At 36.0% G+C, this 13,705-nt stretch overlaps 1 protein-coding gene across 6 annotated transcripts in view; it reads left to right on the top strand.

Moving 5' to 3' along the window:
- The window catches only part of LOC139964147 (3'-5' exoribonuclease HELZ2-like), a 51,507-nt gene that overhangs the window by 28,602 nt on the left and 9,200 nt on the right, over nucleotides 1–13,705 (top strand). For all 6 annotated transcript variants that reach the window (XM_071965526.1, XM_071965527.1, XM_071965521.1 and 3 more), the window contains 5 exons: nucleotides 81–283; nucleotides 1,376–1,478; nucleotides 3,760–3,990; nucleotides 12,266–12,419; nucleotides 13,112–13,279. In XM_071965526.1, the coding sequence (XP_071821627.1) occupies nucleotides 81–283; nucleotides 1,376–1,478; nucleotides 3,760–3,990; nucleotides 12,266–12,419; nucleotides 13,112–13,279 (859 nt within the window). The remainder of the gene's footprint in view (nucleotides 1–80; nucleotides 284–1,375; nucleotides 1,479–3,759; nucleotides 3,991–12,265; nucleotides 12,420–13,111; nucleotides 13,280–13,705) is intronic.

Below are 13,705 nucleotides of genomic sequence, written 5' to 3' on the forward strand. Positions count from 1 at the left end.
AGGTGATTGATTAAGTCGAAAAATAATGAATCCTATTTTTCTTTTCTTACCATCTCTTCGACCTATGATGCTATGTACAGATAGAAGAGTTGAAGAAGCATCAAGTAATTCTCTGTACGTGTAATGCTTCTGGGCGAGCAGTGTTATCCAGGAAGGGCCCCTTAGATATAGTCCAGGTTATCATAGATGAAGCGGGTATGTGCTCCGAGCCAGAGACACTTATCCCATTGGTGAACCACAACCCACGCCAGGTCGTCCTGATTGGAGATCACATGCAGTTGAGGTAATGGATCATACCAAGTAGTATGTTTGTGCTGTATGTTCGTTTACAGCAACAATACCAAACACTTCTTGTAACGGCTGCTTAAATGTGAAGACTTGCTTAATTGTGACAAGGTGTATAAAAAGCAAAGGTTATTAAAGTATTTGAAATGTATTGCTTTAATATTTTTTTGTTGAGATTATGGGATGCGCTACCGGTATATAACTTTGGGTAGATGGTACGGTTTGCGGATCTCGTCCTGGTGGTTGTTGGTTAAGAGTTTGGCTAACGAAGCCTAGATACTAAGCTGACAGCAGGTCACACCAATAAAGGTGAAAAGTTCCAGTTGGTTTTTTTGATGTATTAGTTCTTCACAAATAATATAAGGTAATCACGATGTAAAAATGATTCACGTCAATCACTGGTAAAGTATATAATCACATGTAGAAAAATTAATTGGCAGTTACTTAAAAACAATCATGATGAGATCCTTCTGATTCGAGTGATAATTCAGATCCCTCGTAAATCTCAGTTCATGGCTTACAAATTCGTCATTGAATCTTGAGGTAGACTACTATGATGGGATATCTTGTATTGGAACTGTTTATTGGTCGAATAACACCATTCCCCAAAACATTAATGTTAATAAATACATCGCTCCAAAGAGCCAATCACAATTGCAGTCAAGAAATCTTCAAGTAAGCAACGCCGACATTGGTTTCCATATCCATTAACATGTGCCTTCTAGAAATGAGCACGTTCTGCTAAAATGTTATGTTCTAGAAGGTTAGAGAAGAACAATTTGTCAACTTTCTCTTAATATCTGAGTCTGACAGCAGAGACACACTCACAGGGATGCACTAACTATGGGGACAATCATCAGAGCAGGTAAGAGGATATTTTAGGAGCTTACAGAATAAATAAGAAATCCTCAAAATGACAACTATTTCCAAAGCTAAATTTGCATGTAAAAGTTGTTTTTGAACCTTTCATTTGTATTTCATGCTTGTTTTCAAGGTCCACTGCTCATTGCGGTTTATTGCATATTGATTCTGACAGAAATCAATTTTATTTGTTTTCTTTATATTTTGTAAATTTTCCTTCCCATTGTAGACCGATCATTCAAGAGCCTCATGCTAGGAAAATGGGAGCAGAGAAGTCACTCATGGAAAAGTACCTAGAGAGGGCGTTCCGTCTTAATATTCAGTACAGAATGGTAAGCATTCTATACTTTACAAAACAAAATGAGTAAGCATCATTAACTAAAATGAAAGTCGCGTGTCTTTGTTTTTTTAATGGAGGATTTCTCTCTTGATTTACCACAGTTCCTTTTGTTTAAATTAAAGAAATGGTGTCACAGAGTTTGAAAGACTTTGTTAAAAACATTACATGATGTGTATAAGTAGTTCCTGCTATATTTCAAGACATTTCTCTCTTTTGTGCCATTATGCTGAGTTGACATGACCAATTTTATGTGTGAATTTTTAGAATTCTAATATGTTTAAGGGAGAGTTCATTGGTCTTAGCTATGACACAAATTTGCTGTCTGTACTACTAGGTGTGAAAACTACTTTTTAATAGTGCCGGGACGCGCTGAAAAGAACAACAGCTTCTGTAGGAATATAACATATTTGTAAAGATGAATACTAGCGCTAGCACCGAGATGATCCTTGCGTTTTTGGTAGTTTGGCAAGTATCAGGCATTACTAAACAATGTGCTGCCCTCACAAACAATCTATACTAGGAGATTAAGAAGGTCATTCCTAATGATCGTAATGCGGTTTTGTAAGGATACAAAATACTGAGGTGAGAACTACTGTGGTGGGTATTAATCACAATTCATCTTTGAATACAAGGTTACTTAGAATTAACATTTAAAACTTAAATATAAAGGTGAAAAAAATAAAAGTATACAATCTTCATCATGCAAGATAACAAGTATGAGACTTAAGATTCACTAGACTTGCATTCCCGTGTTTGAACTGAAAACCTTTACAGTACAATCTTGTCATGAGTGATGGCACTCTCTCTGGCTGGACAAGATATTTTCATATACTTTCATACTAATAAGACATTCTGAATGCATTACATGATTTGTTTCACATCAAATTACTACTCCCAGAATACAACCGCATATGGCATTTGTGTTACAACTCCCGTGCAACCTGATTTCGTGCTAATATTATAAAAATAAAACATATACTGTTAGCAACCTGTTATCCACTAAAAAGCCTATGTAAGATGATGTGTAAACGTAAGAGGGCCTGACGTTTCGATTCCAGCAGGATCTTCTTCATTCAGCTTCTGAAGAAGATCCTGCTAGGATCTAAATGTCAGGCCCACTTACTTTTGCAAACCTACTGGTATAAGCTCTGCAATCATCATAACCAGTATCCTCAATATTACCCACATACTTATCAGTCCATCAGTATCAGTATTGCAACGACGTCCTTACGAACATGGACCCACGTCAGACCAAATGCGGATCTATATAATTGACAGAATACAATAATAATAATAATAATAATAATAATAATAATATCAGCAATATTATTTTGTTTACAAGGAATAACTTAAGCGATACACAGAACTTTTCCAAGGAACGGTTGGTTCCACCAAACTGAACAATAAACTAATCACTTCAAGGTTACAATAATAACAACTGGCATAGTGTACTGCAGAACATAATTGTACATATAGCACGCTGAAAACTGCCTTCCTTGCACCACTGCACTAAATCATGTACACTTTGCCATATACCTTCAACTGCAGTCAGCACCGTAGCGCCATACCCGTATGGATTTACACACTGATAATATAGCCTATGCTGTACGCAGTGCATGCACACATGCATGTCTTTGCGCGTAAACCCTTGCTTCATAACTCGTTCAAGACCAACATCACTTTATGCAAATTACCGTTAATGATGGCCAAATGATGCAATAATCACTGAGAATGATATCAAAGACTTCAATAAGCAAATAAGAAATCATCACTATAAACAGAATAAATATTCATGAATTGATGGACTAACAGTCCATGTGTCCTACGGGTGCCAATTCATACCGCTACAATAGCATGGTACTTGTGATGTGGTACAATGTGTTAAAGTTTCAGATTTTTCGTGAATGTACCTGGCAAGACCAAATTGAATAAATCATCATGTTAATTTGGCTGATCGAAAAGTCATTTATCAACAGATAGAAATATTCTTGCAAAATATTTGCATTTTGATGAAACCTTGAAGGCTGAATACTTTAACAGCTAAACAGACATTCCAACTGTGTCACTTTACCCAAGACTAATCAACAAGACTATTACAGAAAAAGAAAATTATCCTATTGAGGAGCCATATCTAAAATAAATTAAAGGTAAATGACCATCTTTGAAAAACAACCATAGCTATTGTTAGGAAGAAGATGTTTGTTTGTTTATAGGTTTATCTGTAAGGCAGCAAGTTCCATGCCACTTATTATTCATTCACGTTTTGTCCATAGCATGAAGAGATATGTCGCTTCCCTTCAGAAGCCTTCTACGAAGGAGAACTGAACACAGCGCAAGATGTGAAAAACCGCCGATTTGATGAAAAAACTGGTCGCATCTGGCCCAATGGTTCTGACTATCCGCGTGTGTTTTGTCACGTTGACGGAGTCGAAAAGATGCTTACGGTGCGATCTGAAGATGGAAATGAGATGTCTCGCAGTAACTCCAATGAGATTTACCATGTCGTGAGTTATAGCTTACACGATGCATTACTTTGCTGACGTAAAAAGGAACAAATATCTGGGATGCATACAATATATGAATAGATACCATATTGCTGGTAAAACAGCATGACTATGATGTTACATGGTCCCAGCCTTCTTCAAATAATGCAAATAATGAGAGAGAAGTGTCTCCAAAAGGGAAATGTACTAATTTAAAGTTGAAGATAAGTGGGATCTGAAAGATAAAACAAATACACCCTCACACTGGGCAAACAGGAACAGTATAACTTAAAAAGCAGGGGGTAGGAGCCGGGGTAGTGGGCAGTGGGAGCACGTGCCCCCCACTTTTTTCCAAATAGCAAATGTGCACTTATGGCAAAAAAATGTGCCCCTTTGATGAAGAACTGTCTTTTGGATATCTTAAGCCTTTGTTTATTTTAATACTTTATTTTAATTATTCATAATTAGTCTGTACATGCTCCTTTTCAAATGGCATCCCATATCTTTTTGTAGCACGTATAAACTATCTCAATAAATAAAAAATCAATGTTGCAGCGCACCATAACATTATTTATAGCATACTAACACATCATTTATATGTAAGTGATGTGGCCGGTGTTTATCGGTTTATAGCATAACGAGTGGTGGTTGTGGAATTGGCAAGTGCCCTTCTGATGTTGTGCCCCCCCCCCCCACTTTTTGGAAGCTTTCTACCCCCTGTTTACAAGTATGATTGGATGAAAGAAATACACTCTCAAACTGGGCAGACAGGAATTAACAGAACATCTTAACAAGTATGATCTGGAAGATAAAAGAAAAACATCCTCACACTGGGCAGACAGGAACAGTATAACTTAACAAATATGATGGGACAAGTATAATATGAAAGATAAAAGAAATACACCCTCACACTGGGCAGACAGGAACAGTATAACTAAACAAGTATAATCTGAGAGATTAATATAATACACCCTCACACTGGGCAGACAGGAACAGTATAACTAAACAAGTATAATCTGAGAGATTAATATAAAACACCCTCACAATGGGCAGACAGTAACAGTATAACTAAACAAGTATAATCTGAGAGATTAATATAATACACCCTCACACTGGGCAGATAGGAACAGTATAACTAAACAAGTATAATCTGAGAGATTAATATAATACACCCTCACACTGGGCAGACAGTAACATTATAACTAAACAAGTATAATCTGAGAGATTAATATAATACACCCTCACAGTGGGCAGAGAGGAACAGTATAACTAAACAAGTATAATCTGAGAGATTAATATAATACACCCTCACACTGGGCAGACAGGAACAGTATATCTACACAAGTATAATCTGAGAGATTAATATAATACACCCTCACACTGGGCAGACAGTAACAGTATAACTAAACAAGTATAATCTGAGAGATTAATATAATACACCCTCACACTGGGCAGACAGGAACAGTATAACTAAACAAGTATAATCTGAGAGATTAAAATAATTCACCATCACACTGGGCAGACAGTAACAGTATAATTTAACAAATATAATCTGAGAGATTAATATAATACACCCTCACACTGGGCAGACAGGAACAGTATAACTAAACAAGTATAATCTGAGAGATTAATATAATACACCCTCACACTGGGCAGACAGTAACAGTATAACTAAACAAGTATAATCTGAGAGATTAATATAATACACCCTCACAATGGGCAGACAGGAACAGTATAACTAAAAAAGTATAATCTGAGAGATTAATATAATACACCCTCACACTGGGCAGACAGTAACAGTATAACTAAACAAGTATAATCTGAGAGATTAATATAATACACCCTCACACTGGGCAGACGGGAACAGTATATCTAAACAAGTATAATCTAAGAGATTAATATAATACACCCTCACACTGGGCAGACAGTAACAGTATAGCTAAACAAGTATAATCTGAGAGATTAATATAATACACCTTCACACTGGGCAGACAGGAACAGTATGACTAAACAAGTATAATCTGAGAGATTAAAATAATTCACCCTCACAACGGGCAGACAGTAACAGTATAATTTAACAAGTATAATCTGAGAGATTAATATAATACACCCTCACACTGGGCAGACAGGAACAGTATAACTAAACAAATATGATGGGACAAGTATAATATGAAAGATAAAAGAAATACACCCTCACACTGGGCAGACAGGAACAGTATAACTAAACAAGTATAATCTGAGAGATAAATATAATACACCCTCACACTGGGCAGCCAGTAACAGTATAACTTAACAAGTATAATATGAAAGATAAAAGAAATACACCCTCACACTGGGCAGACAGGAACAGTATAACTAAACAAGTATAATCTGAGAGATTAATATAATACACCCTCACACTGGGCAGACAGTAACAGTATAACTTAACAAGTATAATATGAAAGATAAAAGAAATGCACCCTCACACTAGGCAGACAGGAACAGTATAACTAAACAAGTATAATCTGAGAGATTAATATAATGCACCCTCACAATGGGCAGACAGTAACAGTATAACTTAACAAGTATAATATGAAAGATAACAGAAATGCACCCTCACACTGGGCAGACAGGCACAGTATAACTAAACAAGTATAATCTTTGAGATCATTATAATACACCGTCACAACGGGCAGACAGTAACAGTATAACTTAACAAGTATAATATAAAAGATAACAGAAATGCACCCTCACACTGGGCAGACAGGCACAGTATAACTTAAAAAGCAGGGGGTAGGAGCCGGGGTAGTGGGCACTGGGAGCACGTGCCCCCCACTTTTTTTCCAAATAGCAAATATGCACTTATGGCAAAAAAATGTTCCCCTTTGATGAAGAACTGTCTTTTGGATATCTTAAGTCTTTGTTTATTTTAATACTTTATTTTAATTATTCATAATTAGTCTGTACATGCTCCTTTTCAAATGGCATTCCATATCTTTTTGTAGCACGCATAAACTATCTCAATAAATAAAAAATCAATGTTGCAGCGCACCATAACATTATTTATAGCATACTAACAAATTATTTATATGTAAGAGATGTGGCCGGTGTTTATCGGTTTATAGCATAACGATGGTGGTTGTGGAATTGGCAAGTGCCCTTCTGATGTTGTGCCCCCCCCCCGCCCAATTTTTGGACGCTTCCTACCCCCTGTTAACAAGTATGATTGGATGAAAGAAATAAACTTTCAAACTGGGCAGACAGGAATTAACAGAACATCTAACAAGTATAATATGAAAGATAAAAGAAATACACCCTCACACTGGGCAGACAGGAACAGTATAACTAAACAAGTATAATCTGAGAGATTAATATAATACACCCTCACACTGGGCAGACAGTAACAGTATAACTAAACAAGTATAATCTGAGAGATTAATATAATACAACCTCACACTGGGCAGACAGTAACAGTATAACTTAACAAGTATAATATGAAAGATAAAAGAAATGCACCCTCACACTAGGCAGACAGACAGTAACAGTATAACTTAACAACTATGGTGGGACAAGTATAATATGAAAGATAAAAGAAATACACCCTCACACTGGGCAGACAGGAACAGTATAACTAAACAAGTATAATCTGAGAGATTAATATAATACACCCTCACACTGGGCAGACAGTAACAGTATAACTAAACAAGTATAATCTGAGAGATTAATATAATACACCCTCACACTGGGCAGACAGTAACAGTATAACTTAACAAGTATAATATGAAAGATAAAAGAAATGCTCCCTCACACTAGGCAGACAGGAACAGTATAACTTACCAAGTATGATGGGACAAGTATAATATGAAAGATAAAAGAAATACACCCTCACACTGGGCAGACAGGAACAGTATAACTAAACAAGTATAATCTGAGAGATTAATATAATGCACCCTCACAATGGGCAGACAGTAACAGTATAACTTAACAAGTATAATATGAAAGATAAAAGAAATGCACCCTCACACTGGGCAGACAGGCACAATATAACTAAACAAGTATAATCTGAGAGATCATAATAATACACCCTCACAATGGGCAGACAGTAACAGTATAACTTAACAAGAATAATATGAAAGATAACAGAAATGCACCCTCACACTGGGCAGACAGGCACAGTATAACTTAAAAAGCAGGGGGTAGGAGCCGGGGTAGTGGGCACTGGGAGCACGTGCCCCCCACTTTTTTCCAAATAGCAAATATGCACTTATGGCAAAAAAATGTTCCCCTTTGATGAAGAACTGTCTTTTGGATATCTTAAGCCTTTGTTTATTTTAATACTTTATTTTAATTATTCATAATTAGTCTGTACATGCTCCTTTTCAAATGGCATCCCATATCTTTTTGTAGCACGCATAAACTATCTCAATAAATAAAAAATCAATGTTGCAGCGCACCATAACATTATTTATAGCATACTAACAAATTATTTATATGTTAGAGATGTGGCCGGTGTTTATCGGTTTATAGAATAACGATGGTGGTTGTGGAATTGGCAGGTGCCCTTCTGATGTTGTGCCCCCCCCCCCACTTTTTGGAAGCTTCCTACCCCCTGTTAACAAGTATGATTGGATGAAAGAAATAAACTTTCAAACTGGGCAGACAGGAATTAACAGAACATCTAACAAGTATAATATGAAAGATAAAAGAAATACTCCCTCACACTGGGCAGACAGGAACAGTATAACTAAACAAGTATAATCTGAGAGATTAATATAATACACCCTCACACTGGGCAGACAGTAACAGTATAACTAAACAAGTATAATCTGAGAGATTAATATAATGCACCCTTACAATAGGCAGACAGTAACAGTATAACTTAACAAGTATAATATGAAAGATAAAAGAAATGCACCCTCACACTGGGCAGACAGGAACAGTATAACTAAATAAGTATAATCGGAGAGATTAATATAATGCACCCTCACAATGGGCAGACAGTAACAGTATAACTTAACAAGTATAATATGAAAGATAAAAGAAATGCACCCCTACACTGGGCAGACAGGAACAGTATAACTAAACAAGTATAATCTGAGAGATTATTATAATACACCCTCACAATGGGCAGACATTAACAATATAACTTAACAAGTATAATATGAAAGATAAAAGAAATACACCCTCACAATGGGCAGACAGGAACAGTATAACTAAACAAGTATAATCTGAGAGATTAATATAATACACCCTCACAATGGGCAGACAGTAACAGTATAACTTAACAAGTATAATATGAAAGATAACAGAAATGCACCCTCACACTGGGCAGACAAGCACAGTATAACTTAAAAAGCAGGGGGTAGGAGCCGGGGTAGTGGGCACTGGGAGCACGTGCCCCCCACTTTTTTCCAAATAGCAAATATGCACTTATGGCAAAAAAATGTTCCCCTTTGATGAAGAACTGTCTTTTGGATATCTTAAGCCTTTGTTTATTTTAATACTTTATTTTAATTATTCATAATTAGTCTGTACATGCTCCTTTTCAAATGGCATCCCATATCTTTTTGTAGCACGCATAAACTATCTCAATAAATAAAAAATCAATGTTGCAGCGCACCATAACATTATTTATAGCATACTAACAAATTATTTATATGTTAGAGATGTGGCCGGTGTTTATCGGTTTATAGAATAACGATGGTGGTTGTGGAATTGGCAGGTGCCCTTCTGATGTTGTGCCCCCCCCCCCACTTTTTGGAAGCTTCCTACCCCCTGTTAACAAGTATGATTGGATGAAAGAAATAAACTTTCAAACTGGGCAGACAGGAATTAACAGAACATCTAACAAGTATAATATGAAAGATAAAAGAAATACTCCCTCACACTGGGCAGACAGGAACAGTATAACTAAACAAGTATAATCTGAGAGATTAATATAATACACCCTCACACTGGGCAGACAGTAACAGTATAACTAAACAAGTATAATCTGAGAGATTAATATAATGCACCCTTACAATAGGCAGACAGTAACAGTATAACTTAACAAGTATAATATGAAAGATAAAAGAAATGCACCCTCACACTGGGCAGACAGGAACAGTATAACTAAATAAGTATAATCGGAGAGATTAATATAATGCACCCTCACAATGGGCAGACAGTAACAGTATAACTTAACAAGTATAATATGAAAGATAAAAGAAATGCACCCCTACACTGGGCAGACAGGAACAGTATAACTAAACAAGTATAATCTGAGAGATTATTATAATACACCCTCACAATGGGCAGACATTAACAATATAACTTAACAAGTATAATATGAAAGATAAAAGAAATACACCCTCACAATGGGCAGACAGGAACAGTATAACTAAACAAGTATAATCTGAGAGATTAATATAATACACCCTCACAATGGGCAGACAGTAACAGTATAACTTAACAAGTATAATATGAAAGATAACAGAAATGCACCCTCACACTGGGCAGACAAGCACAGTATAACTTAAAAAGCAGGGGGTAGGAGCCGGGGTAGTGGGCACTGGGAGCACGTGCCCCCCACTTTTTTCCAAATAGCAAATATGCACTTATGGCAAAAAAATGTTCCCCTTTGATGAAGAACTGTCTTTTGGATATCTTAAGCCTTTGTTTATTTTAATACTTTATTTTAATTATTCATAATTAGTCTGTACATGCTCCTTTTCAAATGGCATCCCATATCTTTTTGTAGCACGCATAAACTATCTCAATAAATAAAAAATCAATGTTGCAGCGCACCATAACATTATTTATAGCATACTAACAAATTATTTATATGTAAGAGATGTGGCCGGTGTTTATCGGTTTATAGCATAACGATGGTGGTTGTGGAATTGGCAGGTGCCCTTCTGATGTTGTGCCCCCCCCCCCCCCACTTTTTGGAAGCTTCCTACCCCTGTTAACAAGTATGATTGGATGAAAGAAATAAACTTTCAAACTGGGCAGACAGGAATTAACAGAACATCTAACAAGTATAATATGAAAGATAAAAGAAATACACCCTCACACTGGGCAGACAGGAACAGTATAACTAAACAAGTATAATCTGAGAGATTAATATAATACACCCTCACACTGGGCAGACAGTAACAGTATAACTAAACAAGTATAATCTGAGAGATTAATATAATGCACCCTTACAATGGGCAGACAGTAACAGTATAACTTAACAAGTATAATATGAAAGATAAAAGAAATGCACCCTCACACTGGGCAGACAGGAACAGTATAACTAAATAAGTATAATCGGAGAGATTAATATAATGCACCCTCACAATGGGCAGACAGTAACAGTATAACTTAACAAGTATAATATGAAAGATAAAAGAAATGCACCCTCACACTGGGCAGACAGGAACAGTATAACTAAACAAGTATAATCTGAGAGATTATTATAATACACCCTCACAATGGGCAGACATTAACAATATAACTTAACAAGTATAATATGAAAGATAAAAGAAATACACCCTCACACTGGGCAGACAGGAACAGTATAACTAAACAAGTATAATCTGAGAGATTAATATAATACACCCTCACAATGGGCAGACAGGAACAGTATAACTAAACAAGTATAATCTGAGAGATTAATATAATACACCCTCACACTGGGCAGACAGGAACAGTATAACTAAACAAGTATAATCTGAGAGATTAATATAATACACCCTCACAATGGGCAGACAGTTACAGTATAACTAAACAAGTATAATCTGAGAGATTAATATAATACACGCTCACAATGGGCAGACAGGAACAGTATAACTTAACAAGTATGATGGGACAAGTATAATATGAAAGATAAAAGGAATACACCCTCACACTGGGCAGACAGGAACAGTATAACTAAACAAGTATAATCTGAGAGATTATTATAATACACCCTCACAATGGGCAGACAGTAACAATATAACTTAACAAGTATAATATGAAAGATAACAGAAATGCACCCTCACACTGGGCAGACAGGCACAGTATGACTTATCAAGTGTAATGTGGAAGATAAAAGAAATACACCCTCACACTGGGCACACAGGACATTAAAATAAACTTTCCTTACATGAACAATGCAACATTCACTTTAAGAACTGAATACCCAGATGTAACTCAAACATTTAATTTTACCTACCTGTTGAAAATGAATAGGTTAATTGAGGGTGGTGTTACTTAAGGTTGATAAAAGTGTGAAATGCAGGCCACATAAAATGGTTTGGAATGAGTTACACATTCAATAAATCTTATATGATATCAATTTTCTTCCTTCAAGGTTCGCATCGCAAAATATTTTGTAAATCATCTCAAGGTGAAACCCAGCCAATTGGCAATTCTGTCACAGTATAGACTACAGTGTTCGCAAATCAAAGCAGAGCTAGGTGAAGGACTAAGTGATATCTACATATCTACAGTAATTAAAAGTCAGGGTAAGAAAATTTTACCTACTTTTTATTCCAGAACAAAGGAAAATGTCATCCAATTATCATCACCTAAAGAAACATTAGCAGATAAAGGGCACAGTACCAAACAATTCAATTTGACAGTTATAGACAACAGATTTTGATATACCTAAAAATTTGTGAACATTTTTAATACATTTTTTTCCTTTCGTTTTCGTTTTTGGGTTATTACTTCACGTATAAACACAACAGATTCAACATAATATAAATTGTAATTACAGAAATTATATATACATGAGGTGAAAGGAAGTGCACAGAACCCGAAAGGGGCTTGAGTATGAGCAATTAATCAGTTAAGTTAGTTCCTTGCAATAATATTCTGCAAAATTTGATATTTATGTTCAGAATCAAAGGTTCCACGCCAGCTAATAAAAAGGGTCAGTCTTTTTTTACTTTATTGCCTGGCTTGAAATCTCACGTCTTGTTCATGCAGGAACCGTTGAAAAAGACCAACCAAGCCAAGTTTGTAATATGCACTTTTCATGGTATTCTACCTTGAAAATTAGACTGAAAAAGGAGCCTTTCCATTTAGTTCCTTACTCTGTGTTTCACTATGAAAAAAATATTAATAATTTTAATACATATTTTTGTCTCTTTGAATAATTCTCTTAGCAAGAGACAGTTCTTGACAGTAATCATTTTAAACCACTTCCTCTTAGGTAGCGAATGGGATTATGTGATATTCTCCACTGTCCGATCCATGTCCAAACGTGAGATAGAAGATAGACCTGGGAAGGGCTGGAAGATACGCCATCTTGGTTTTACTGCGGATGAACACCAGATGAACGTAGCACTAACCAGGGCTCGGAGAGGGCACATCGTAGTTGGTAAGTACTGGGGCAATGACAGCTGTAAATATATTGAGGAGACTTTCCTCTTGCGTGGTTCCTCTTTATGTGCAATAGAGTACAGAACTTCCATTTACTCTGAACAAAAAGATATGTGCACCACCAAATTAAGTCAGAAATTTACCAAGTTTAATGTAAGGATTATTTGTTGAGCATGTAATACAATTAATTGCCAATACTGGATGCAAAGTATTAAAGAATCATATGCAGTGACTGAGGACCGAAGGATCTGTGAAGTTTCCATCGTGTATTATAACCGTGTTGTAACTATCATAGATTGTCATATGTAATACGTACTTTTAATATACCTATACAATATTAACTTTTTTTGTGGTCAGCTAGCCATAACATACGTGTTCTTGGACAGAGGAGGATCTGAAGAACGGCATGAGTTCATTAAGTTTT

This window comes from Apostichopus japonicus, chromosome 22 (assembly GCF_037975245.1).
Source record: "Apostichopus japonicus isolate 1M-3 chromosome 22, ASM3797524v1, whole genome shotgun sequence".
Classification (NCBI taxonomy): domain Eukaryota; kingdom Metazoa; phylum Echinodermata; class Holothuroidea; order Aspidochirotida; family Stichopodidae; genus Apostichopus; species Apostichopus japonicus.